Source organism: Salmo trutta, chromosome 1 (assembly GCF_901001165.1).
Source record: "Salmo trutta chromosome 1, fSalTru1.1, whole genome shotgun sequence".
In the NCBI taxonomy this organism is placed as follows: Eukaryota; Metazoa; Chordata; class Actinopteri; order Salmoniformes; family Salmonidae; genus Salmo; species Salmo trutta.
This window is the reverse complement of record NC_042957.1, coordinates 57,275,769-57,303,392: the sequence shown is the minus strand read 5'-3', so window position 1 is coordinate 57,303,392 and position 27,624 is coordinate 57,275,769. Positions and strand designations below refer to the sequence as shown.

Sequence of the window (27,624 nt, the reverse complement as noted above, 5' to 3'; positions counted from 1 at the left end):
CAAAAGGAGGTATTTGGACATAAATATGGAGTATTTCGAACAAAACAAATATTTATTGTGGAAGTAGGAGTCCTGGGAGTGCATTCTGATGAAGATCAGCAAAGGTAAGTGAATATTTATAATACTAATTCTGAGTTTAGTTGACTCCTGAACTTGGCTGGTATCTGTATAGCTTGCTTTGATGGTTGAGCTCTGTACTCAGAATATTGAAAAATGTGCTTTCGCCATAAAGCTATTTTGAAATCTAACACAGCGGTTGCATTAAGGAGAAGTGTATCTATAATTCTTTCAATAGCTGTTGTAAAGTTTATCAACGTTTATGATGATTATTTTTGTAAATTGATGTGCTCATTCACAGGAAGTTTTGAGTGGCAATACATTTTCTGAACATCACGCGCCAATGTGTGATCACGCGCCAGTTTTTATATCCCAAATTTTTTGGGGGGGTATATAAATATGAACTTTATCTAACAAAACATACATGTATTGTCTAACATTGAGTCCTGGGAGTGTCATCTGATGAAGATCGTCAAAGGTTAGTAATTCATTTTAGCTGTATTTCTGGTTTTTGTGACGCCTCTCCAAACTTGGAAAATGGCAGTTTGGTTTTTCTTGTTTAGGTGATGTGCTAACATAATCTAATGTTTTGCTTTCGCCGTAAAGCCTTTTTGAAATCTGACATTGTGGTTAGATTAACGAGAATCTTATCTTTAAAATGATGTATAATGCTTGTATGTGTGAGAAATCTGAATAATGAGATTTTTGTTTTTTGAATTTGGCGCTGTGCTATTTCACTGGCTGTTGTCAAATCGATCCCGCTAACGGGATTTGCGTGTTAAGGGGTCACTAAACAGCTTGGAAAATTCCAGAAAATGATGTCATGGCTTTAGAAGCTTCTGATAGGCTAATTGACATCATTTGAGTCAATTGAAGGTGTACCTGTGGATATATTGCAAGACCTACCTTCAAACTCAGTGCCTCTTTGCTTGACATCATGGGAAAATCAAAAGAAATCAGCCAAGACCTCCACAAGTCTGGTTCATTTTTGGGAGCAATTTCCAAATGCCTGAAGGTACCACGTTCATCTGTACAAACAATAGTATGCGAGTATAAACACCATGGGACCACGCAGCCATCATACTGCTCAGAAAGAAGACGCGTTCTGTCTCCTAGAGATGAACGTACTTTGGTGCGAAAAGTGCAAATCAATCCCAGAACAACAGCAAAGGACCTTGTGAAGATGCTGGAGGAAACAGGTACAAAAGTAACTATATCCACAGTAAAACGAGTCCTAACTAAAACTGCCATTAAAAAAGCCAGATTACGGTTTGCAACTGCACATGGGGACAAAGATCGTACTTTTTGGAGAAATGTCCTCTGGTCTAATGAAACAAAAATAGAACTGTTTGGCAATAATGATCATTGTTATGTTTGGAGGGAAAAGAGGGAGTCTTGCAAGCTGAAGAACACCATCCCAACCGTGAATCACGGGGGTGGCAGCATCTTGTTGTGGGGGTGCTTTGCTGTGGGAGGGACTGGTGAACTTCACAAAATAGATGGCATCATGAGGAAGGAAAATTATGTGGATATATTGAAGCAACATCTCAAGACATCAGTCTTGAAAATGTGTGGGTGGAACTGAAAAGGTGTGTGCGAGCAAGGAGGCCTACAAACCTGACTCGGTTACACCAGCTCTGTCAGGAGGAATTGTGGGAAGCTTGTGGAAGGCTACCCGAAATGTTTGACCCAAGTTAAACAATTTAAAGGCAATGCTACCAAATACTCATTGAGTGTATGTAAACATCTGACCCACTGGGAATGTGATGAAAGAAATAAAAGCTGAAATAAATCATTCTCTCTACTATTATTCTGACATTTCACATTCTTAAAATTAAGTGGTGATCCTAACTGACCTAACACAGGGAATTTTTACTACAATTAAATGTCAGGAATTGTGAAAAACAGAGTTTAAATGTATTTGGCTAAGGTGCATGTAACCTTCCGATTTCAACTGTAAGTGTTGATATGACAGCAGTCAAAAATAGTCAGTTGTTGTCAGCTCGCGCTTATATTGTGTGCATCTTCATCAGTTGGACTTCATTTAGCTGTTATCCCTTGTCCTAACAGTTGACTCAAATCTTCATCAATTTCACTTGATTTAACACACTTTGACACCTTTGTTTGGTTGTAGTGCGTAATAGTCTCCGGTTTTCTCTTTGTGTTCCGTTGTCTTGTCATTCTTCAGCACTGTTGAGGAGTACAACAGCTGTGCAGGTGCCTTATTTTGCAGAGGTAGGGAGCTCCCGTCTCACTTTGTTCATTGTGCCAGCCAGACTTGTTTTCTTTACAAGCAAATTGTTCGCCAATGACAGTGAAGTTAAGAAATTGTCCATGGAGACATTTCTCCCCATGCCAATGTAAGGTCTCCAACACTCACCTGCTGCACAATGTAGATATTTTCCCAGATATTGAAAGCCGTTCAGCATGTTCTCACGGTGTAGCCTGCTCCAAGTAGCCCAGAGTAGACTGATAAGACTGCTGTGATTCAGTGGAATGATTTAGAGTACGTATCATTTAAGATTCTAATTAGAATGGATCAATACAATATAATGGCCTATCCTGTTCTTCATTCACGACTGGTGAAGACATAATTATGCATCGTTCGCTTCCCCTCCCCTTTCTCCCCATCATACTTTACTTCATTTATTTAATCTGTTATATGTGTGAAATTAGTTTCGGTTTAGGTTCAGTTTCGAGGCAATTATCAACTGGGACAGTGCCTTCAACTGTCGGGCGAAGGAGTGGAGCAGGCCCCGCTGTCGGGCAAAGGAGTGGAGCAGGCCCCGCTGTCGGGCAAAGGAGTGGAGCAGGCCCCGCTGTCGGGCGAAGGAGTGGAGCAGGCCCCGCTGTCGGGCGAAGGAGTGGAGCAGGCCCCGCTGTCGGGCGAAGGAGTGGAGCAGGCCCCGCTGTCGGGTGAAGGAGTGGAGCAGGCCCCGCTGTCGGGCGAAGGAGTGGAGCAGGCCCCGCTGTCGGGCGAAGGAGTGGAGCAGGCCCCGCTGTCGGGCGAAGGAGTGGCGCAGGCCCCGCTGTCGGGCGAAGGAGTGGAGCAGGCCCCGCTGTCGGGCGAAGGAGTGGCGCAGGCCCCGCTGTCGGGCGAAGGAGTGGCGCAGGCCCCGCTGTCGGGCGAAGGAGTGGAGCAGGCCCCGCTGTCGGGCGAAGGAGTGGAGCAGGCCCCGCTGTCGGGCGAAGGAGTGGAGCAGGCCCCGCTGTCGGGCGAAGGAGTGGCGCAGGCCCCGCTGGGTTATTTGCAAAAAGTCAAGGACTGAGGGGGGCATGACTTAAATGGTAGAGTAATAAATACAATGAATGAGCAGTGAAAATGACTTCTTTAGCAGTTCTAGTGATAAGGAGTCCTATTAGTGGTGTGGTGGTCTGCCTTTTCTCTGACACACCTCCCTGGTCCAAACCACCTTACCAAAGAAACAGTCAAGGCTTTCATTGGCTTTAATTGATAATGAAAGAGAGAAATGGTGTATTCAACCACGGCACAAGGATTTCTGGGATCCGGTGGCCATATGACTCCATACCAATGCCCTGTGGTCCAATCACACGGTTATGTCACCACAATACATGCTGTAACCTGTCCCATGGTTCCACCACTTTGGCCCCACATAGACATCCATGTAATAGAGGTATTAAAGGGGGGATATGAACAGTGGGTTATTGAGTCAGTGCGGCCCCAAAGGAGGACAGGAGAACAGGATAGGGCTCTCTTTCAGTATCCAGCCAAACCTCCTTTGTGTTTCTAAGGGGAAATGAAACGAGCACACTGACCTGGGGCTTAGCAGCCGCAGGGCAGAGAGAAGGGGGGATGGGGGAGGGGGGAGAGAGATGGGAAGAGAGAGTGAGAGATGCTGAAGCACAGTATCTGTAACAGGATGAGAATAATGAAGTTCAAGTAAGGGAGGGGTATTCTTCCTCTCCCTGTCTCTATATCTCTCTCTCTCTCCTGTATTTGTCCCCGGCATGGCCCCTCTACCAGGGCTCAGTCTTCTGAGTCATCGCTCTGTGCTTGGCAACTGAGCCCCAAAAATCCCTCTCTCTAAGTGACTTCTTGTTAGATTCGTGCCTTATTTACTAAAGTAAGTGGTGAGGCAAACTGATGATGCAAATCACTGTCACTGTCTGAATCAGTGTTGTATTGTTATTTTGGGTTAGTATAGTTAAATGGTGTGATTGTGACAGAGGTCATTGTGAGATGGTGGGGTTCTGGTTTGGCTGGTGAGCAGGAATGCCATGGAAAGACAGGGGTTATTGGTTTGCGGTAGTTAGTTACCAAACTATTTGCATATGGGCGCGTGTGGATGCCCACTTCCCCTTGCCTAGTGTGTGTGTGCTATGTTTGCGTGTGTGTGTGTGTGAATATACCTCTCCTGCCACTCTCACAAACGTTCCATGCTGCACATTCCCAGAAGAGCTCTGACATTCCCACTAATATTCCTAAAGCTTAACTTGTCTACTTTTTATTTTTAAATGTTACCTTTATATAACTAGGCAAGTCAGTTAAGAACAAATTCTTATTTTCAATGATGGCTTAGGAACAATGGGTTAACTGCCTTGATCACTACCAGGATATTTGAGTGTGTGAATCCTCCACATTTCCCCCTGGCACCTCAGTGAGTTCATGTGATGTGGGATGTTGAGCAGACTAGCTACGGTGGATCACTGTAACACTCTGCCATTGACATAATGTACCGTTCTGGCATCTGGTCCTGCTGGCTCCATCCATGGTTCTGCCTCGCAGAAACCTTTACAATTCACCCTGGAGTTAACAGCCTTTGTAAACTTGAATCTGTACTAAAGTAGTACTGTGTTGTTCCTCTCTGGTTCAGGTTGCTGCTGAAAGCGGGCATCGACATCAACAGGGCCACTAAGGCTGGCACTGCCCTGCACGAGGCTGCCCTCTACGGCAAGACGGAGGTGGTCAGACAGCTGCTAGAGGTAAGACACCTGGAGGGACATCACCCTCACTTAGTCTTTAACTAGTCTGATTCAATCAATATTCTACCACGTTCAACTAACAGTTGGTAACATGTTGTCCAATGTAAGTGAAGTGTATTATTGAATAGGCTGTACAGTACATTGCCGTTGACTGCATTAGACTTGAGAACATTGATGTTGAATGTGTTGCTGTGTTTCAGTGCACATCTGATTGACAATAACGTTGTGTGTGGTTTTGACAGGCTGGTATAGACGTGAACATCCGTAACACGTACAACCAGACAGCCCTGGACATCGTGAACCAGTTCACCACCTCTCACGCCAGCAAGGACATCAAGCAGCTCCTACGAGGTGAACAGAGCACCGCTCACCACTGGAATACACTGGGACAGGAGATAGTTGTTAACAAATGAAGACATTTTTCCATGAAGTATGATTCTTTGGCAGTCTTTACCTCTCATTCTGTGTTTTCCGCCTGCTTTATTGTCCTTCAACCAGGGCTCTACAGTGCGACCATTTTACTCACAAACTGAAAAAGTCAAGTATGAGTTTTGATTTATAGCATATAAATCGCTGCTGTAGTTCTTTTCAAAGTATGTTGGCTGTTTTAGAAGTGTGTAGCCATAGAGTCTACTTGAGTGAGTTTGTCCTTGTGTTTCTTGGCTATGGATATCATTTTGTTCACATGCTAGGTTGTTTTTCATGTTAGCTTGTTTGAGCTCGCTCAACTCAACTGCTAGTGAAGAGACATGGGAGACTCTCATCTCTCCCAGACAGACATGCCAGTTTCACTGTTACCCTTAAAGGGGCAGCTGAACATTTTTGTCTCCCCTAAGTGGCTAAAATATTTGACGGTACATTGTACTTGCTTGAGCATGGAACACCACAAAAACATTTTATTCTTTCACTTTTAGTCATTTCTTATCATAAAAATGCTCTTCCTCAAATACTTTTATTGTGTTCCTAAATGTATTTGTGTGTTAAAAAATCTATTTAGCTGCAAAAATTGCAAAAATGTCAGCATAGATTCCTGCTAGCGGATTTCTTTCTTTGTGCTTTTGTGTAGTGAAGCGACTCTTGCATTCTTTTGCAGTTTGAGTTCTGCAGGACAGTGTTCAGAGGTGTGTGTGTGTGGAGAAAAACTGAGACAGAGCAAGTGCAGACGTTCCTATAGCGAGAGAGGCCCAGAGGAGAGACTGAGGGATATGAAATGCTCTAAGCTGTAATTCACCAAGCAGCTGTGTTTAACCTCATGGAGTACAGGTTACATAACCCTATCAGCTCACACACACGCGCGCACACACAACCAAAAGACTAGGTGGGTGCGTGTGTGTGTGCGACCTATGCGTTTGTTTGTTTGTGTGTGATTGATTGTTGCGTGCCACCCCTGTGTGTACGTGCGCATGCATGAGACTTGTGTTTTGGACCTCTGCTGTTTGTGCTATCTCCTCTGTAATCCAGCAGGCCTGGGTCTTTGATCTTGTTCTCGCAGCCTGGGAACTCAGGCCATAATGAGCACTTGTGTTCCTCAGTCAGCAGACTGCTGCTTCAAACATGGAGGCTGTGGAGAGACTTCCTGTTATGATCCAGTTCTCTCTGTGTTCAGAGTGAATAGAACACAATCAGCCACACAATCAGCCTGCTCGTCATGGATTAATTATTGATGTGTACCAACCAGTCAGAGGCTGAATACAGCACTGACTGACTGCTCTCTGATGTCACTGCATTCCATACCAGTGCCGGATGTGACTAATAAAAAAACAACAGGCATTGGGATTGTAGCGGCGTCTGGGTATATCCCCTTAAGGTGATTTGAAAAAGGTGTACATGTCAGTATGTATCAATCATTGGGCTGTATTTTCTTCCTGCCTTCGTTCATACCAATTCCCTGAACTAACTTTGTGTGTGTCTCTCTTTCTCTCCTCTCTCTGTCCCCCTCTCTCTCTTTCTCCCCTCTCTCTGTACCACTCTTTCTCCCCTCTCTGTCCCCCCCCCCTCTCTCTCTCTACCTCTCTCTTTTTCCCCTCTGTCTTTCTCACACACAGATGCTACAGGTGTCCTGCAGGTGAGAGCTCTGAAAGACTACTGGAACATCCACGACCCCACCGCTCTCAACATCCGGGCCGGGGATGTCATCATGGTGGGCAGTAGGAACACACACACACACACACACACACACACACACACACACACACACACACACACACACACAACCCTCTCTATTTGCTGTCTGTAACTCCTCACATGTGCCTCAGCTGGCATTGCAGTGTTGTTCCCACACTCACTGTGCCCAACCGTGCCCCCATGTAGTCTGTTAGGACAGGTGTGTTTCCCCTGTTTTCCTCTCTAACAGGTGTTTTAGTAGCAGGCAGGGAGACAGGCTGGCAGTGTTTATGTGCGGGTGGCTTCATGAGTATTCAGTAGACACAGTATGTAGATATGTGTGGACTACAGCAGGGGGTTTCAGCTGTTCCATGTAGCTATTCCACAGCTAGCACACCTGATTCAACACGTCAGCTAATCATCAAGCCCATGAATAGGTGACTCCGGTAAACTAGTTCAGGGCTACAACTAAATTGTGAAAAGTCTGCGGGTCCCCGAGGATAGGTTTGAAAACCGCTGGACTATAGGACGGTTTGAAAACCACTGGACTGTAGGACGGTTTGAAAACCACTGGACTATAGGACGGTTTGAAAACCGCTGGACTGTAGGACGGTTTGAAACCGCTGGACTGTAGGACGGTTTGAAAACCGCTGGACTGTAGGACGGTTTGAAAACCGCTGGACTGTAGGACGGTTTGAAAACCGCTGGACTGTAGGACGGTTTGAAAACCGCTGGACTGTAGGACGGTTTGAAAACCGCTGGACTGTAGGACGGTTTGAAAACCGCTGGACTGTAGGACGGTTTGAAAACCGCTGGACTGTAGGACGGTTTGAAAACCGCTGGACTGTAGGACGGTTTGAAAACCGCTGGACTGTAGGACGGTTTGAAAACCGCTGGACTGTAGGACGGTTTGAATACCGCTGGACTGTAGGACGGTTTGAATACCGCTGGACTGTAGGACGGTTTGAATACCGCTGGACTGTAGGACGGTTTGAATACCGCTGGACTGTAGGACGGTTTGAATACCGCTGGACTGTAGGACGGTTTGAAAACCGCTGGACTGTAGGACGGTTTGAAAACCGCTGGACTGTAGGACGGTTTGAAAACCGCTGGACTGTAGGACGGTTTGAAAACCGCTGGACTGTAGGACGGTTTGGGAAACCGCTGGACTGTAGGACGGTTTGGGAAACCGCTGGACTGTAGGACGGTTTGGGAAACCGCTGGACTGTAGGACGGTTTGGGAAACCGCTGGACGGTAGGACGGTTTGGGAAACCGCTGGACGATAGGACGGTTTGGGAAACCGCTGGACGATAGGACGGTTTGGGAAACCGCTGGACGATAGGACGGTTTGGGAAACCGCTGGACTATAGGACGGTTTGGGAAACCGCTGGACTATAGGACGGTTTGGGAAACCGCTGGACTATAGGACGGTTTGGGAAACCGCTGGACTATAGGATGGTTTGGGAAACCGCTGGACTATAGGACGGTTTGGGAAACCGCTGGACTATAGGACGGTTTGGGAAACCGCTGGACTATAGGACGGTTTGGGAAACCGCTGGACTATAGGACGGTTTGGGAAACCGCTGGACTATAGGACGGTTTGGGAAACCGCTGGACTATAGGACGGTTTGGGAAACCGCTGGACTATAGGACGGTTTGGGAAACCGCTGGACTATAGGACGGTTTGGGAAACCGCTGGACTGTAGGACGGTACATGGTACATGTCATCTATCAGTTCACTGTACTGAACCCGATGTACGTGTCATCTATCAGTTCACTGTACTGAACCCGATGTACGTGTCCTCTATCAGTTCACTGTACTGAACCCGATGTACGTGTCATCTATCAGTTCACTGTACTGAACCCGATGTACGTGTCATCTATCAGTTCACTGTACTGAACCCGATGTACGTGTCATCTATCAGTTCACTGTACTGAACCCGATGTACATGTCCTCTATCAGTTCACTGTACTGAACCCGATGTACATGTCTTCTATCAGTTCACTGTACTGAACCCGATGTACATGTCCTCTATCAGTTCACTGTACTGAACCCGATGTACATGTCATCTATCAGTTCACTGTACTGAACCCGATGTACATGTCCTCTATCAGTTCAAGGTCCAGTAGGTCCTTAAGGGTATAGTGCACCACAGGTGAACCTCACTATCCATAGTCCTGAGGGGGAACTAGTTTATAGGGAGAGAGTACAGTGAGCCCCTATATCTGAAGGATGGCTCTCTTTGAGCCCGGAGAGAGTGAGAGAGACGGGTAGGGACAGGCCCTGGTATTCATCCATCACTCCCTCTCAGCAATGACTCTACTACTACTGTCTCACACATACACATCGTCTCATGAACCCTGGCCTGTTTTTCTTCTTGGGAGTATGTCGGCCTATTCTGCTACTGTGGGGGTTGCTTCAATACCAGAGAGAAACTATTCATAAACCTTGCCCTCAGGCCATCCACCTCACCCATTAACTAGCCTTTCCACACCTCACACACACATGTACATGTTAGATACTGGGCAAAAGGTTAGCTGACATCTTAGTGGGGACTGGTGCCGAACCAAAGCGCAACAAGTGGTCGGGCGGAGCGAGGCGGGTGAGGAGGATTGGACAGGTTGATAGCGATGTTGTGTTTCCGTAAGTGGATGAATTGGTCTAATTTAGCATGTATGGTAAAGCCTCAAATCTTAGCTACATCTTCCATTTCAAATGAGCTAGTAAAAAAGTGAATAATTACAAAAAAATATTTAATTTTGAGTGACTACAGCGCCAGCGATAAAAAGCAAAAATGGAGATGTTCTAGTTGAGCGAGGCATCGGAGCCTACAGGGTTTTTATCATTGAAAACAATGCATTGTAAAATAAATCCCACGCACGTGTGCCTTTAGCTAGTTTAGGCCTTTAGAAAAATATGTTTTGACAACTTGGACAGGTCAATTAATTTAAATTTATTTTTCTATAGCTGCCAAACCTGCCCATTCAGTACATGCTATTTCCCCCTCTACCCACATCTTTTACCAGACACACAACCCAACACCCCTCTTCTCCCCCATACCCTCAGCCCCCGAACCCTAATGTCCCTTGGCTTGTATCCTCTGACTAAGGCTGCTAAATTAGGGAGCAGAGACAATGGCCTGGGTTTTAGCAGCTCATGTGGACAAATGGAACATGATCAGAAACACATGACTACTGTCATCATCTGTTTGTGCTTGACCTTTTGGTTCTCTCTCTTTTGGTTTGTTATTGTACTACAGTTGATCTCTGGGCTGTGGCGCTGCTTTTGTTTCACCCTCCCAACTTATGTAAAACATCTTTGACATTATGAAAACAAACCATACAGAGACATAGATACACAGATGAAGTTGTTAACACGTAGAATGTGTTTCAAGTTGGAGCATGTACTTTCTGTCATTGTCCCAGAACTGCACACTTCAGGTCAGGTACTCTCCTACACACGCACATAAACAGTGGAAATAACACCACGTTGTTATAGAATCTCACAGACCTACCTGCCTCAATATGGAGAGACACTGGGTAGTAATAGCCATCGGATTGGTTTAGACCTGTCTTAATGTTTGTTTTGATTGGCTGCCTGGCAGGTCCTAGAGCAGCACGTGGACGGGCGCTGGAAGGGGCACATCCACGACAGCCAGAGGGGCACCGACCGGGTGGGCTACTTCCCCCCAAACATTGTAGAGGTCATCAGCAGACGCTCAGGTCAGTCACACACACACACACACACACACACACACACACACACACACACACACACACACACACACACACACCCTATAAGTTCAGTGTAATCATTAGCCATTCCCCACTCCCATCTGAAAGCAATGGGCAAAGAGAGAGAGCCCTCTGACATTTGCCTCCTTCATGGCGTAACCGTGGCACCCGCAGCAAACGGAGGATTCGTAGCTTGTTGAGTCAGCTGCCGGCATGTCAGAACATCAACACACAGACACACTCACTCACACACACTCACTCACACACTCACTAACTCATCTCCCAGACATGTCAGCACACTCACAATGCAGGATTAAGTCAGAAATGGAAAGGGAAATGGAAATGGCTTGGAACTGCATGAGTCATCTGCTATTGTACATTATGTAAAAACTCCCACCCTTACCCACGCAGTCTACCTCTAATACCGGTTAGATTAACAGAAGGTGTCAGTTACCAACCTAACACCACAGAAGAAGATAATCCGCCCCACACCACCTCTTCGATGTGCACTAGAGGGAGAAATCCCTGAGTGAATAGGTTGGCGTGGTGACACTCATGGAGCAGCTTTGACAGAACAAGGAGCAGCTCAGCACTGCAGTCAGTGAAAAATGACAGGTTTCTGTCTTCTCTGCAAATCTGTCACCACAACAAAAGATCAGGGGAACAGGAGACCCTTCTTAAATTCTCCCTCTGCACCTACTGTACCTTCAGAAAGTATTCACACCCTGTTACTTTTTCCACATTTTGTTGTTACAGCCCGAATTAAAAAATGATTACATTGAAATGTTGTGTCACTGATCTACACATGATACCCCATAATGTCAAAGTGGAATTTTGACATCATAGAAAATGAAAAGTTGAAATGTATTCAACCCCTTTGTTATAGCAAGCCTAACTAAGTACAGATGTAAAAATGTGCTTAACAAGTCACATAATAAGTTGCATGGACTCACTCTGTGTTCAATAATAGTGTTAACATGTTGTTTTTTTATGATAACCCCATCTTTGTACCCAACACATACAGATAATTGTAAGGTCCCTCACAAAGAACAGAACCTATTGGTAGTTGGGTGTTAAAAATAAAAGCAGACATTGAGTGACCTAGTTACAGTTGTGACTTAAATTGTCTTGACAATCTATGGCAAGGTATGCCAATGGTTGTCTAGCAATGATCAACAACCAACTTGACAGAGCATGAATAATTTTATATTTATATTGCAAATATTGTACAATCCAGGTGTGCACAGCTCTTAGAGACTTACCCAGAAAGACTCACAGCTGTAATCTCTGCAAAAAGTGATTCTAACATGTATTGACTCCTAGGGAGTTTTTCCTAGCCACCGTGCTTCTTTCACATGCATTGCTTGCTGTTTGGGGTTTTAGGCTGGGTTTCTGTACAGCACTTTGAGATTTCAGCTGATATACGAAGGGCTATATAAATACATTTGATTTGATTTGGGTGTGAATATTTATGTAAATTAGATATTTCTATATTTCATTTTCAATACATTTGCAAAAATGTACTACAAAAAAAAAGTGTGTGTGTGTATATGTGTATATATATATATAAAATCCACTTTGTCATTATGGTGTATTGTATATAGATGGTTGAGCTAAAAATAAATCTATTGAATCAATTTTGAATTTAGGCTGTGACACAACAAAATGTGGAATAAATCAAGGCGTATGAATACTTCCTGAAGGAACTGTTTCTCCCTTGGCTCCACACACAAACACACTGATAGGTTGTATCGCTACACATCACTGCATTGGAAGAGCAGTGGTGGCCCCTCTTCATTACAGGTTGGCCCCTCCAGAGAACACCCCATTTCCCAGACTGCCTTGGTTGGACTAATCCCTCATGCTTCCAATCCATCCCTTGCTCCTATTTTTCTCTCTTCCTCCTCCTTTTCTCTCAGCATCTCTCCATCCATACCATGTAATGTCCACCTCTAACCATCAGCTTGCGTTTAACCTCTCTGTCTGTGTGTCCTACCTGTTTGACCCTGTAGGGGGCACCCTGTCCCGGCACGCCTCTCTGCCCACCCAGCGCCACCAGCTCCTCTCCAGAGCCCCCCTCTCCTCCAGCCTGAGCTCAGCCCCCCAGACCGACGACTCCTACACACTGTACACCCCCAACAATCCCCACCTGGCCCTCCCCCACGCCATCGGCCTCAGCGCCAACCCAGGTATATACACACACACCCGTATACATGCACTCAGAGGACAGACGCACATCGAAACAGGTATACAGTACTCAGCCCCCTAACCAGCCAGACAACTCCCCCACCACTGTGAACCGTGGTGAGGGCACAAGGACACCTATGTTCGCCCCCTCTAAACCCCTCTCATGCTCAGGCCCAGCCAATCCCCAGTGCTGCTCCGTAGACCATGGTACCCCCATGGCCCAACAGTGTTGTTATGTCTGATAGGTCGGCCTCCCAGCAGCCTCTCTCAGCCTGGTTGTCCCCTGGAGGACATCTGGGTGCTCAGGAACTCACACACCGCGGGTAAGAGTCCCTCCACTGTCCCCCCATGACAATAGCTGGCTGTCTCTGTCCCCTGTGCCCATGCTCTACCTTTGTCATGTGCCAGCTTCAAACTGAGCTTCCCATAGCTCCTGCTGTTCTCCCTGCTGCCACGAGATGGGACCACCAGGAAACCTCTGTTCCAGTGACCAAAAAAAAGTGACAATTCCGACAGTCTACAGGACACTGCAAGCTTAATGGGTGCCCTGTGTACTCCGCTGTAGGAATTTTCCATTGTGGATGACCTTTCATCTGTCCTACTGCAGGACTGTAGTTGTAGTTTACCCATGTAGTTCTGTACCCTTGGCTGCTGTTGCTCTATGCCTGCAGCTCCGCTCCACCATGCAACCATCTCCCTTGGCTTCGTATGGCAGCAAATGACGTCCTGTCCTGGCCTGTGCCACCCCCCTGATCTGTTATGACTTTCCTGGCTCAGTGACAGGGTCCACAGCCCCAACCTCTGCCATCCTCTGCCAGCTTCAGTTAGAATCATGTGGATGTGTGTGTGACTGTGTTGACGTGAGCTCTGGAAGGACACAGAGGGGAGGTACCTCATTTTGCTCTCCCTCTCGCTGTCCAGCCACCACGGTTGTCTTTAACGTCCCTCACTTCTATCTCTCTCTTTCTCTTCTCCCTCTCTGCATCCTCCTCTCCTGTGGTCCTATCTAGCAGGTGACAGGAACAGTGTAGGGAGTACTGGCAGTGTGGGCAGCACCCGTAGTGCTGGGAGTGGACAGAGCACAGAGAGTAACACTGCCCCCAACGGACAACACCAGCAGACCACCGCACTCCCAGACACAGCCAAAGTACTGGACCAATTGTTATTTCAGCTTTATTTATCCTGGCTAGTTTTACTGAGATTTACTGAGATAACAATGCTAAAATAATTGCAAGCCTTACTCACAGCTATGAACAGAGGAAATGTAATATTGTGATTTACTGTCTTCATATGTAGTGCCAGTCAACAGATTGTTTATTCCTGTGCTCTCTGTAACTTGTCTTGTGCTCTGTTTTGATGTGCAGCCAGCACCCTCTGCTGGTGACTCAGGGCAACCAGTCCCCAATAAACAGCCTGACCTGACTGCAGGTAGGAATACCAGCCCTTTCTCTCATTACTGTTACATACCACAACATTTCTCCTGAAACTTCACCTTTCTAGTTTGGTTTGTGCTTATTGGTAGAAAACATCCTGAACACCATTCATTTAACTCTCCAGTGTGTGTTTTCTTGTCTAGTGGTTCTGGGTGCTCCTCGGAGGCCGATGGTGAACATACAGAGACCAGGGGAACAGCAGTTTGTCTCCCCACAGTTTGTACGTCCTCAGCAGCTACTGGAGGGCAAGGTGAGACTCAGACGCAGGACAGACGCAGGACAGACGCAGGACAGACGCAGGACAGGACAGACGCAGGACAGGACAGACGCAGGACAGGACAGACGCAGGACAGGACAGACGCAGGACAGGACAGACGCAGGACAGGACAGACGCAGGACAGGACAGACGCAGGACAGGACAGACACAGGACAGACGCAGGACAGGACAGACACAGGACAGACGCAGGACAGGACAGACACAGGACAGACGCAGGACAGGACAGACGCAACGCAGGACAGGACAGACGCAACGCAGGACAGGACAGACGCAACGCAGGACAGGACAGACGCAGGACAGGACAGACGCAGGACTGGAAATATTGGTCATGTTTGCCACACATTACAACTCATGATTGTATTTTTCTGTGTACTCTGTATGCCACAGTGAAATAAATGTATCTATTAAAAGAAAGGAGGACAGTGAATAGGCCAGTAATTGATGTCAATGTGATACTCAACCCCTCCCCTCTGGTGTAGGATGCAGAGGCCATCTACCAGTGGCTGAGTGACTTCCAGTTGGAGCAGTACACTGGGAACTTCATCACGGCCGGCTACGACGTCCCCACCATCAGCAGGATGACCCCAGAGGACCTGACGGCCATCGGCGTCACCAAGCCAGGCCACCGCAAGAAGATCTCAATCGAGATAGGAAACCTCAGCATCCCAGAGTGGCTGCCTGAATACATCCCGGTAAGGTCTTACTGATGCATGTGTCTGTCTGTCTGCTTTTGTGTGCAGGTCAGGTTTTACATTACTTTCATAAAGGTTTCAACTGTGTAGGTCTGACTGTGACTCTTCTCCTACTCCAGGCAGACCTGGGGGAGTGGCTGAGTACCATAGGCCTGCCTCAGTACCAAAGGAAGCTATCAGAGAACGGCTATGACTCCATCAGCATCGTACGGGACCTGACCTGGGAGGACCTGCAGGAGATTGGCATCACCAAGCTGGGCCACCAGAAGAAGATGATGCTGGCCGTGAAGAAGCTGTGTGACATCCAGAGGGCCATCCTGGCTGCAGAATCTGGCCAGGGCACGTTGCGCCGCAAGCCCCCTGGAGCCCTTCACCTGGTCACCATCGAGCCCCCTGACAGCGCCTCCGACTGCCCCTCGCCCCACACCCCCAAGATGCTGACCTTCCAGGACAGCGAGCTGAGCGCTGAGCTGCAGACAGCCATGTCCAGCCACTACCAGGAGGGCCTGGCCATCAAGAGTGCCGTGGGCATGTCTCGGAGCCAAGAGAGCATCGACGCCCGGTCCAGGGGCTCAGGGCGCTCCCAGGACCCCCCCACGGCCTCCATCACTCCCCACAGCCGCTCACAGGAGAGCCTAGGCAGCAGCAGCACCTCTACCAGCCTCAGTGCTGACAGCAGCCCTGCCAAGGAGAGGAACATTCCAGAAGGCTGGGACCAGAGGTCCATACTACAGCAGCAGCTGCCCAAGCAGGTCCCCCTGGGGGCAGCCACCGTGTTCAAGTACCCAGCCATCCCAGCCAAGCCTAAAGGCCCTGGGTCTCACTCCCTAGGCTCCTCTCCCCAGGGCTCCCCGGCCCAGAGGGGCTTCAGCTACCTCCACTCCCACTGTGGCAGTACCGACCTGAGCTACGGCTCGCCCACCAAGCCCTTGGCACACACCTACCACGCCATGACCCTGGCCCCGCCTAAGAAGCGCAGCCAGAGCCTGACACGCTATGCCCTGTCAGACGGCGAACCAGACGAAGAGGATGATGACCTGGCTCCGCCCTCTAGCACCCTAGAGTCCTACGCCACCCTGACCCGCCGGCCTGGACGCAGCCAGCTGGCAGGCATGCAGACCACACCCGTAAAGTATGGCACTGTGGGGCGTAGCCAGTCCTTTGCCGTGCGCGCTCGTAAAAAGGGTCCCCCTCCAGCCCCACCCAAGAGACTGAGCTCGGTGAGCAGCAGCCCCAGCGTTGGGTCCATGGAGAATATAGCGCCCTCTCCTGGGGGGGTGGAGACAGACAGCCCAGGGAGCGTGAGGAGCATCGCAGCCTGTCTGGAGGCCTCCACTGAGGGGAAGAGCCTGTCCAGGCCCAGGCTGGACCTCCTCCAACCAGAGTCTCTCCTCCCCAGCCTCACACCCTCAGGACTGGAGCCCAGAGAGGCCTCCGCAGGGATGAAGAGGAGGGTGCAGAGCGAATGTGTTCCAGCCCAGACCGACATCCCAGACCATTACCTAGACCCAGAGCGAGGGGTGAAGTCAGACTCTGAGGAGGAGGAACCTAAGGGACCGGGGTTAGATGGCTCCTCATCCCCTCACAATAGCTCCAGCGAGTGTATCCCCTTCGCCGAGGAGGGCAACCTCACCATCAAGCAGAGGCCCAAGGTGGGAGGGCCGCTCAGGGCCGAGAGCACTGTGGAGATCCCGGCAGACAAGAACGGGCCCACCAAGACAGCGCTGGAGGTGCCTGAGTTTAACCTGAAGGAGTCAGACACTGTGAAGCGGAGATACAAGCCTAAAGACCATGCTGGCAGCTCTCCCACCAGTGACAGTGAGGGCCAGATAGGGTCAGACTCCAGTCCAGGCAGCAGGGCCCAGTTCCAGAGCTGTGAGGAGGTGAGTCTGGTCAGTCTGAGGATCAGTGAGGCCAGTCTGGAGGGGCTGGAGAACCTAGCAGGGACAGGCACACCCCTCAAACCCCCCGTCTCCCCCAAGCCTCACAGCTCCCACAGACCCCCCGTCACAGCCCCAAAACCGTCCCGACACAGTCTGGCTGCTGCTACAGGTAACTTATTACACGTGGAAGCTCATTATTATGTCTTTCTGGTTTTTATCATCAATTCTGAGTTTCTGCTTTTGCTTCCTGCCCAACAGCCATAGTGCCGCCCACTATGACTGTCAACGTGGTACAGAGTCTTGCCTTCTCAGCCCCACCATCACCCACACCCAGCCGGTGTCCCACAGCCCCAGGGCTTCAGAGCCAGGCAGCCCAGACAGGCAAGCCCCAGGTCTGTGTGGTCGGCCCAGGCCCAGGGGTAGAGTCTGGCCCGGGGTTAGAGGTGGTGCAGCAGCAGAGGCTGGAGCAGACCAGCACCTCTCTGGAGGCAGCACTGCAGGCTGTGGAGAGAAAACTCACCCAGGAGGACAGCACTGACGGGTAAGAGAACACGATAAACACCTCACCATTTCCTGTATTTACAGGCCATATACACTCTACTGTTTATGTGAACTGAAGTAGCATTCATGCAACATTGTATCTGTCCCATTATGGTGTCTTTGAGAGCATGGGCAGCGCCATTGAGGCCATCTCCATTTTGAAGTAGTCAGTTTTCTTCTTCTACTACTTCAATGAGTTGGTTAACAAACTGAAAGAGTGCATACTGCAGCTGGAGTGTGTTGTCTGAACAGGTATAAAGACAAGGTTGGTGATTTACTGTCACTTGCAGGTATAGAATGTTTGCTCAGGTCCCACCTGATGACCTGGATGGAATTATGTGATCCTTCCTTAACCCATATTTGACTACTTCAAAATGGTGAATGTCCTCAATGGCGCTACCCTTGATAAAACAGGCTTTTGAGCACTAGAGTCCTCTATCTATCTCCATGACTAAACCCTGCTTCTTTTTCCACCTCCTGACAGTGGGGCTAACACAGTGAAGTCAGCGGGCAACATTCTGGATGACATTGGCAACATGTTTGATGACCTTGCTGACCAGCTGGATGCCATGCTGGACTAAGCCCTCTATCCACTCCACTGACCAGCCCACTGACCCTTGACCCTTCACCTCAGGAAGTACTAATGACCATGAGAGGGAGAATGGAGCAGGTCACCCCACCTAAGTGTTATCTCCGACCCCGACGCCCCTAAAACTACAGGCCAACCCCCACCACCAGACTAACAGAAAACATATGGGACTACATTGTAGGATGTGCCATAGACTGGGATGGTTTTAATGAACAGTGTGTATCCATCTCCCTCCTCCCTGCCTCCATGTTGCCACTTCCTCTCCTTTCAACACCAGCACTTAACTCTGCTCTACATTGCATTGCCATCAGTCAGAACAGCCCTGTTGGTTTCAACACAGGGCCTGACTGACTGTAGATGCATGAGGGGTGGACAACATACTGTACCAGTACACCGTTGTATTGGGTTGTTTCATATTCTACCCAACATCCTCCATTTCTTTGTCTTGATGGTGTGTCTTTCTTCCCCTCCTTTCTCACAGTATCCACCTCTGTATAAAGTCATTGTTTGGCCATTGCAGCAGTAGAGAGAGAGACAATGGGGAGAAGTGGTGTTTTTATACTGTCCTATAGAGGAACCATTCCTAGACAGAATATTACCATACAATACCATTTGTATTAGACGCTGTATCTGTAATTTGACCTTTGTATTTCACTATGTCTGACCATTTCAATTGGACCTTGTTGATATTTTCAATACTCTTGTATTTTATCCATTTTATACCAAGTTGACCACAATGAAAGTGTTTTTGTGTCTTCCTCAAGGCATGGTGCCAGTACGTTTGTGCTGTTAAAATCTTTAGTAATCATTCTTTAGTAATACAGAATGACTAGATGCTATATAATTTCTGGTTTTATGAAGCTATGTAAAAGTGCTGGATGATATTGTTTAAACAAAAGGGAAGAAGACCTTTGCTTTTCAAAGCATATTTAGCTATTGTCACTGTCCACACTGTCAATATAAGGAGTTATACGTGCTTTGTACAGCCGAGGGATGACATGCAAGATATTAATAATGTACACTATTTTTGAAAGAAAAAAAAAACATTTTAATGTAGATTAGTCCAACTAGTATTTAAATTAGAGTATCTAAATATGTATATTGTATACTTATAGGTATATCTGGGAGCAAAATCATATTCAACCAAAGTTCTTTGTACAGATTTTCCTTAAATATTTCCATAAAATGCAGAGCCATTGTTAAGGGGTTCTGGTCTTCCTTATTGTAACATGAATGAAATGAATTATCTACATGGTTATCAAAAACGGTCTGTTTTTTTCCCCTGTCCACACAGCATTATATGGCTATGTTCCATATTTGGGCATGCTACCGTACCTCTAGCAGTGAGAATGAACTCTTCTATGCTGTGTTTCTGTCTTCCTCATCAACTTTCAAATCATTAACCCTGACATGTATGATTGTGTAGTGTCCTCTGTACTGTAAATGTTTGTTGTTTCAGTGTGAATGTGATCCCTGGCTGTAACCTGGGTTTCATCTCTGTCGTTCTCAGGAATGTCCCACCTATTCAGTTCAAGCTGCTCTCACATTAAACATGCACACCTGGCTTTGTGTTATGGGAGGAGGAACGGTGGTTTTGAAGAGGTGAGGTGAAGGAGAGCCTTGCGTGAATGTGAGAGGTATGTGTGTCTCAGACGGCACTGAGACCTGCTAGAGGCACCTTATTTAAGATGGGTCTGTGGATATATGTTATTCTGTTTTTTCATCCAGCTGAATCTTCATTTGGTTACAGTTAACCATTAAATATTCAAGTCTGATCCTGTTGAATTATCTCGTTCATTTCTGGATTTAAATATCCAGAAGCCTTTTAAGAGCGGGTGCATTTCATCTACACCTTTATAGCACAGAAATAGATTTCTGACATTTCTGTTACTGTAGTCTTAATTTAAATGGAGAGTCATGGGACAACAGTGGTGAGATGTACAATTTAATACAGTATAGAAATAACATGAACAGTTTAAGAGCATGACACCCCCATACAATTCAATAGTGAAAATAGCGAATCTCACTGTCATTCTCAATACTGAACATACACATAACATTTAGTGAAGCGCAGACATTTATATTCTTATTAAAGAAAGCAATTATGTTTAAGTACATCTACGTAAACGTAAAATCCTCAAAGCATTTTGACAATGGCAATTAAAAAAACTGAAATGAAAAGTATCGCAATATACAGTGGTAATGGCAACGCTATGGACGTAAGGTTTTCAGCCTTCACATTTATTGAAGTAAGACTGGTATATATGGACACTGCACCAACATATCGTTCCCCAATGAATGACTGACTGACTGTCAGTGGTTGTCGTCCATCAGAGTTGATTAGTGAAGGTGCTGAAGGCAAAAACTGGACAAACATGGAAAAAGTCTCTGCACACTTCCAGTCAGAAGCAAATTTCTTCTGAAGCTCGACTGACCCAAAGCTCAGCTACATGAAAGACATTTGCATCTGACTGGAAGTGTGAAGTGGCTTGCTATTTGGTCCCTGAAAGGTGATAGACTAGACAGGTATGTAAGTGGCTGGTCCCATTCTCATTTAAGGTAAAACATTTTTGTTTAATTTGTTTCAATGACTGATTAACGTGTAGAGGAATGGCCATAAGAGAGACCTACTCCACTATACTGACAGGCACCAGGCTATGACCAGCAGGGACTTCCAGGGTCTTCTGGGCATACACACCCAGGTACAAAACACACACACCTCGACACGCGAAATGGAATACTTAAACTGATTTTCAAATCACAATACAAAGATTCTTATCTGATCTAGCTGTTTCCTTTCCAACATTGGCATATTCGTCTAGATATTGTTAGCACATCATTTATAGCATCTGGAATATAATACATATGTGTGTGTATATATTTTACATATACCTGTATTCTCACTCACCAATAGTTAAACTGCTGGTTTTAATGAGTCATAGAAAACATGGGGCTTAGAACAACCCCTCTCTCTCTCCGTCCCTGACCTCTGTGAGTATCTACTGGATGTGGGTGTGTGCAGGGCGAGGTACTCTACAGGTTGCTGAACAGTTCATTTTTCTTGCTCCAGTCCATGGGCGGGGCCCTCTTGTTAGAGCGTTTCTGGTGAGCACGCTCCTTGACCTGCTGCAGGGACAGGTTCAGACCCGGGATGGCGCCCATGATCACTGGCTCAGACAACTGACCAACCAGGGTGGAGAGAGAGGGGTTAAAAGAGTGTGAGAGAGGAGAGAAGTAGAGAGAGAAAGCACAAGAGCCACAAGCCCCGTTTATACCTGGTTCTAAACATGAGTACTGTGTACTGATCTTGTCCGCATTCTGATTTTGCCAGCATATTTAGACCGGTGTAGATGACTAAAAGACACATTGTGAACTGATTGTGATCTGATCTTGCGTCACACACAGATCTGGATAGTGAAACCATTTAAATCATTATCCCGCCCTTTAAAATAATTGACGCCATTTACTTATGGCATCAATGTATCTTAAAATAAATATATATTATTTTGAAAGAATATCTGTCAAATCATTTTCATACAGGGAGGGACCAGGATATCTGGTCACAATAGACGGATAAGAGATGTAGATGCAACGGCTACAATGTGGGCCCAATAAGAATGTGGATAAGATCATGACACATGTCAACACCAAGTATAAACGAGGCTAGAGAGAAGAAATTGATATTTTGATATTGTAGTAGTAAAGCCTATTTTACAAGAGTGTGCTGAAATAATAGACACTATACATTACTGTGTCATTATGGAAACGCATTCAGATCATGAGACTTCAGCTGCTTTATAATGCTGCTTCACATGTGTTTTCAGGGCGGGACTTACCTCTGTGGGTGGGGTTGTGAGTGAGGCGTTGGAGGAGGTGTTGCTTGGAGACGGGCTGATTGACAGCTTAGAGTCCTGCTCCACCTCTTTGGCCAGTTTTCCATTTCCATTCACCTGCAGTGGACACACAGACAGCAAGCAACAAATCAGATCAAATACAAGTAGCCAAAGTGGGGGTCAAGTTTGAGAGAACTCTCCATGGAGAGTCTGGCTGCAATATTATGTTTGCCCTCAGGGAGGCAGACTTGCCTGTGCCCCATACACACACTGTCTGACCATGCTGGTTGGGAAGTTGTATGATATGTCTCCCTAGGCCAGTAGAGGCAGCAGCAGTTTACTAGAGCCTACTGGGGTCAGAGCATTAGAGAAGACCCAATCACCCTGTTCTCCCATGTCAGTGCCTACCTCACCCTAATCTAAGATGGCAGGCGTAAAAAAAACATTCCGTTTTTCTGGGGAAACGGAAGTTAGGTTGAAAGTACTGCATCCCTGAAAACAGGAAACATCCGCTTTCTACCGAGCCCATGGATAGTGACCTCACCCTAACCTCTCAACTCCTCTCTGCCTTTCCCTCACCTCTCTACCCTGCCTCCCATCACTTAATCCAATGTTTTGACTGTTAGATTTGGGGGTTAAAATGATGGTCAATGACTGAGGACTAGGGTCTCACTACTGACCTGCACCTGTCTTCTTTACTAATGAAGTCTATTAGCATAGTATTAATGTAGTGGAGTTAACCTAATGACTTCTTCTTCTTCGGTTTGTGGCCAGTGGCCTGACTCTGGGTTTATCTGCCTGTTTGGCAAGCCTCCAAATCACTGACCATATCTAGATTATATCACAACACACAATAGAGAATCCCCAGATAATTCAGTGGGCTGCTATCATATGCCATATCTCTCTCTCTCTGTTCCTGAGTCTACAGTACAGTAGGTGGTAGGTGTGGGCTGGTCTGTCCCCTTACTAAGGGCTTATGCACAAATACCTCAGAGGGATTAACATGGTGCTGCTGAATTCTCCATGCCTAAACAACAGTGTATTGCTTTCAGCTTCTTGTTATCCAGCATTACCATGTAAACCCTCTATACCTGTCTACCAGGTTCTGAGCACAGGGCTACACTAGCCCTGGTACTGTATATCTTACAGACACCTGGACCTGGTTCTGTTCTGTCAGGGTAGACTGCTCTCCTGGCTCCCTGAGTGAATGTATTCAGATTACACAGGATTTACATATTATATCAACACAGAGAGTAAGATACCCTCCCCTGCCTGGGCCAGCCTGCCTGGGCCAGCCTGCCTGCTGGAAACAGTCTGTTCTATTCAATAATGAGTGCGCTGGAAGGAGAGTGAGAACCAACCAACACAAAGTAAATTATATGAAGCAATACACACACTCTACAGTACTATGAAATAATACTAGTCCACTCCCTATGAATGCTCAGCTGATACGGTGCCTGTCAGTGCCAAAGCAGAAGCAGTTAATCCACAGTGTTTCATTTCTAGGGGCTGACCTGTCAGTGACCTCCACAGTGCCAGGAAAAAAGACTAGTGTTTTGGGAAGTCACTCTGTGGGAGCGCAACTCTGTCTGTCTGTCTCTCAAATGTTAGTTTTACGATATTAGGTCAATAAGGTATCCAAGTCTTACCGTCTTTTCCATGTCTCCGTTGACGACAGGCTCAGGCAAAGCTCCTGAAAGCAGAAGAGAACACTGCTCAGTCATGGACTCCACACAAACTCACACTCCCTCCTCCATACCAGCTATTCACAACCAGTCAACAACATCTAATCATGGAAATTCTCCAATCTTCTAGTCAGTCCTAAATATCCTGTAACTGTCCCACCTCCGTCTAACACCAGAACAGAATTCCAGAGTGACTCATATCCCTGCTCCAGAGAACGGCTCCCATCCAGTTCAGGTTTCATCCCAGCGACACCTACTCTGTTACATAGCGCGGGTATGTGTAGGTCATCCATTATTCAAACAGGGTTCATCTTCACAGAGATGTTCTCTGACCCTGGTTACCTGCCACGCATCATCACATCCAAACAAGCTGCTGCATATGAAACCCAGTTCCCTAGTGGCCAACCTATATCAAATAGCCCTGGTAAGAAACTCTCCTCTAACCCTGTCACAAGGATATTAAGGAATGGTTTTCACTTGGCTAAGTCAACCACAGAAAGAGACAATACACTATATCTAAACCTGTGTGTCTATCTAAAACAGATACAGTTGAACAACTGACCCCTGGTCGGAGCTGGTGGAATACTAAGACGGACCCTTACCTTCCATGCTTCAATTCCTCTCAGACAGACAGACAATCGGTGAGAACTAAGATAATAACCTGTTATCATCTAAAGATAGCCTGACCCTGGTCTGCGTCCCCCTGGGCTGTTCTGAGACCTGTTGAAGCTGTCTCTATGTACCTCTGTGCTCCTTGGGTCCCTCCTCACTGTTTGCACACGGTCAAGAGGCTCTTCAGTCCCAATACAGCTAACACTACAGGCTGAGAGGCCACTTGGAGCCAACGCCTTGGAAACCAAACACAAGTGCTGGCCAGAGGGGTGGCGAGAGGAGTGTGGACTCTGTGTGTCCATCCATGTGTGTGTGTGTGTGTGTCTGGCCTCGTGTTTACGCACACGTATGTGTGTGTACGTGCTTGAGTGTGTACCAAAGTCACGGTGATCAGGTGCCCTCTGAGTGGGCAACACGATAGAGCAGTTACCCGGGCAACGCCTCAATGGAATTTTGCTCCTGTTGGGCATTTTTCAGTCAAGTTTAGAAGCCGATAGCAGAAACCACAGGAAGTTAGATAGGACTAAGACCTGACCATATATCCCCCTGGATGGAACAGGAGTTATATCTCCGTTTACTGCTTCACTATACTCATTCAGAGGAGAGGACACAGCATGTCAATCATCAGTCAACTGTGAGGTGTAACCGTGCCAATGGACAGCTGTCAAATCAAATGTTATTGGTCACATACACATATTTAGCAGATGTTATTGGTCACATACACATATTTAGCAGATGTTATTGGTCACATACACATATTTAGCAGATGTTATTGGTCACATATACATATTTAGCAGATGTTATTGGTCACATACACATATTTAGCAGATGTTATTGGTCACATACACATATTTAGCAGATGTTATTGGTCACATATACATATTTAGCAGATGTTATTGGTCATATACACATATTTAGCAGATGTTATTGCGGGTGTAGTGAAAGGCTTGTCTAAACAACAGTGGGTCAGAACACAAGAACATTCCTCCATGTATCACAACAAAGCAGCTACTGTATTTTTATTGGTGCACTAACTGACAGGGGCGGCAGGTAGCCTAGTGGTTAGAGCGTTGGGCCAGTAACCGAAAGGTTCAAATCCCCGAGCTGACAAGGTAAAAATCTGTCGTTCTGCCCCTGAACAAAGCAGTTAACCCACTGTTCCTAGGCTGTCATTGAAAACAAGAATTTGTTCTTAACTGACTTGCCTAGTTAAATAAAAAATAAACATTGTCTACTTCTACCCACCATCTTATTAATACAGTTCACTCAAAGGCACAGACAGGTAACCTTTTTAATAAACAGTATCTTTGGCCTGATCAGGCAGCGGCACTTCACTGTTGTTTATGGCAGAGCTTCAAGCAGAGGAAATATAAAGGCAGTCTGGGGCAGGGTGGTGTGTGTGGGGGGGGGGGGGGGGGGGGTGTTGCAGCACACACACTGACTAATATGCATGTCCCAGACACAGAGGGCACCGATTTCCTCCACACCCATATGGTTGTCATAGCGTCGGCTGGGCTGGCTTCATCGTTCTATGAGGCCGTTGGCATCAGAATGGCACTCAGAGTAGCCAACCAAGTGCTGTCATGGGCCACCGCCCTGTTTCAACAAGTGTTACTTGGGCACAGTTGGCCTCTCAAGCCAAACACAGATTGACATTTATTGTCATGAATCTTGCCTTGAAGGCAGAACCAAACGATTCCCGCTAGATGTGCTAGCTACAAAGTAATTATTGACTATATTGTAAAAAATGTATGAAAGCAAAAATGTGCTTTTTGGTCTTATTTTAAGGTTAGGGTTAGCAGTGTGGTTAAGGTTATGGTTAAGGTTAGGTGAAACATCTGATTTTAAGACTTTGTGGCTGTGCCAGCTAGTGACTACTCCGCAGAGCTGCCTCCAGGGCAAAATTCATGACAATAAATGCCAATCTTCAGCCAGACTCTCCAGCACTGGAGTCAATTTACAGGCTGTGGCTCCCTCTAGGGGCTTTCAGAGGTACAACAGCCTTCTCTTTGTGAAGAGCTCAGTGGTTGTTGGGGGAAGTTGACCCTAGACAGTTGGGGGAAGTTTGCATTTAGCCCTTAATAGTGGTTGACATTCAGGGAAGTTAAGCTGATTCTAGATCCGTACCTAAGAGTTCGGATTTTGTACCTCGAGCAAACAACGTGAGGGGACAGGAAATTAGATGAGCTCAGTATCCGTGTGTCTCTGTGTCTGTGTTCCTTGGCAGAGAGAGAGGAGCAGAGGAGCCTGGCCAAGCAGTCAGACAGACCCTTAATCTGCTAGTGTTTACCAAGGACAAGGGGACAGGGGGGTAAGAGATCAGGCCTGAGAGAGAAACCTCTGGGGACTATAGACCTTGAATGAGGCTGTTAAAGGAGAAGTAAGTGGTTTAATCATTACCTGCCTAGTTAAAAATATATATATATATATATGAGGTGATTGCAGAGGCAAAACGCTCCCTACACTGTGAGGCTGTCTCAGTTCTGATAATGAATCCCATGTCCGTCAGGGATCGTGTGAGTGAGGGGCTTCCGAGGTCTGTCCTTCACACACACAGTGAGGAACGTGCAAGCTGATAACATCCATTGTGTGTGAATGTTTGGACACGTATGTCTACAGAAAGGATTACTAATCCAGCCAAACTGCATCAACCGTGTTCTGGCCCTTTCTTGTAGATGTTTCTGGTCTCACCTGTGATGTGTTCTGGGGTGGGAGCGACTCTGCACCTCCTGAAGAAGGCATCTGTGTCTGTGTCCACAACCAGTAGAGAGGTCTCCTCACCACCAGACTTGATGGCTGCCACCACATCCGAGTGCTGCTTCCCCTCCACTGTCATACCATTCACCTAGAGAGAGAGGGGGAGCGACAGAGAGGGGGAGAGAGACGGGGGGGGAGAAAGAGGGGGGCAGAGAGAGAGAGAGAGGGGAGAGAGGGGGAGAGAGACAGAGAGAGGGAGAGCGAAGGGGGAGAGAGACAGAGAGAGTGTAAGGAACTTCAAAACACACAGACACAAGAGTCATGTCTGCACAAATCAGCTCATGAAGCATTAACTC

At 47.0% G+C, this 27,624-nt stretch overlaps 2 protein-coding genes across 8 annotated transcripts in view; one reads left to right on the top strand and one right to left on the bottom strand.

Annotated features, from left to right (window-relative positions):
* LOC115202268 (caskin-2-like) overlaps positions 1–20,216 on the top strand; it is a 94,857-nt gene extending 74,641 nt beyond the window's left edge. The window contains exons 8-21 of one of the 7 annotated variants that reach the window (XR_003879934.1): positions 4,893–5,001; positions 5,244–5,352; positions 7,047–7,141; positions 10,711–10,828; positions 12,853–13,029; positions 13,273–13,350; positions 14,041–14,174; positions 14,392–14,455; positions 14,604–14,710; positions 15,217–15,429; positions 15,549–17,481; positions 17,571–17,853; positions 18,337–20,078; positions 20,114–20,216. Coding sequence is in view for 6 of the 7 variants with exons in the window: in XM_029766294.1 (XP_029622154.1) it covers positions 4,893–5,001; positions 5,244–5,352; positions 7,047–7,141; positions 10,711–10,828; positions 12,853–13,029; positions 13,273–13,350; positions 14,041–14,174; positions 14,392–14,455; positions 14,604–14,710; positions 15,217–15,429; positions 15,549–17,481; positions 17,571–17,853; positions 18,337–18,433 (3,517 nt within the window). In the remaining variant the exon portion in view is untranslated. Of the gene's footprint in view, positions 1–4,892; positions 5,002–5,243; positions 5,353–7,046; positions 7,142–10,710; positions 10,829–12,852; positions 13,030–13,272; positions 13,351–14,037; positions 14,175–14,391; positions 14,456–14,603; positions 14,711–15,216; positions 15,430–15,548; positions 17,482–17,570; positions 17,854–18,336 lie in introns of all 7 variants that reach the window. The other 6 variants (XM_029766309.1, XM_029766294.1, XM_029766327.1 and 3 more) reach the window with 6 other exon arrangements.
* A 157-nt stretch (positions 20,217–20,373) lies between these two features.
* The window catches only part of nherf1b (NHERF family PDZ scaffold protein 1b), a 34,955-nt gene continuing 27,704 nt past the window's right edge, over positions 20,374–27,624 (bottom strand). The window contains exons 3-6 of the mRNA XM_029766358.1: positions 27,263–27,416; positions 23,924–23,967; positions 22,278–22,391; positions 20,374–21,621 (exon numbers count right to left, since the gene is read on the bottom strand). Coding sequence (XP_029622218.1) covers positions 21,475–21,621; positions 22,278–22,391; positions 23,924–23,967; positions 27,263–27,416 — 459 coding nt within the window. The 3' untranslated portion in view covers positions 20,374–21,474. The remainder of the gene's footprint in view (positions 21,622–22,277; positions 22,392–23,923; positions 23,968–27,262; positions 27,417–27,624) is intronic.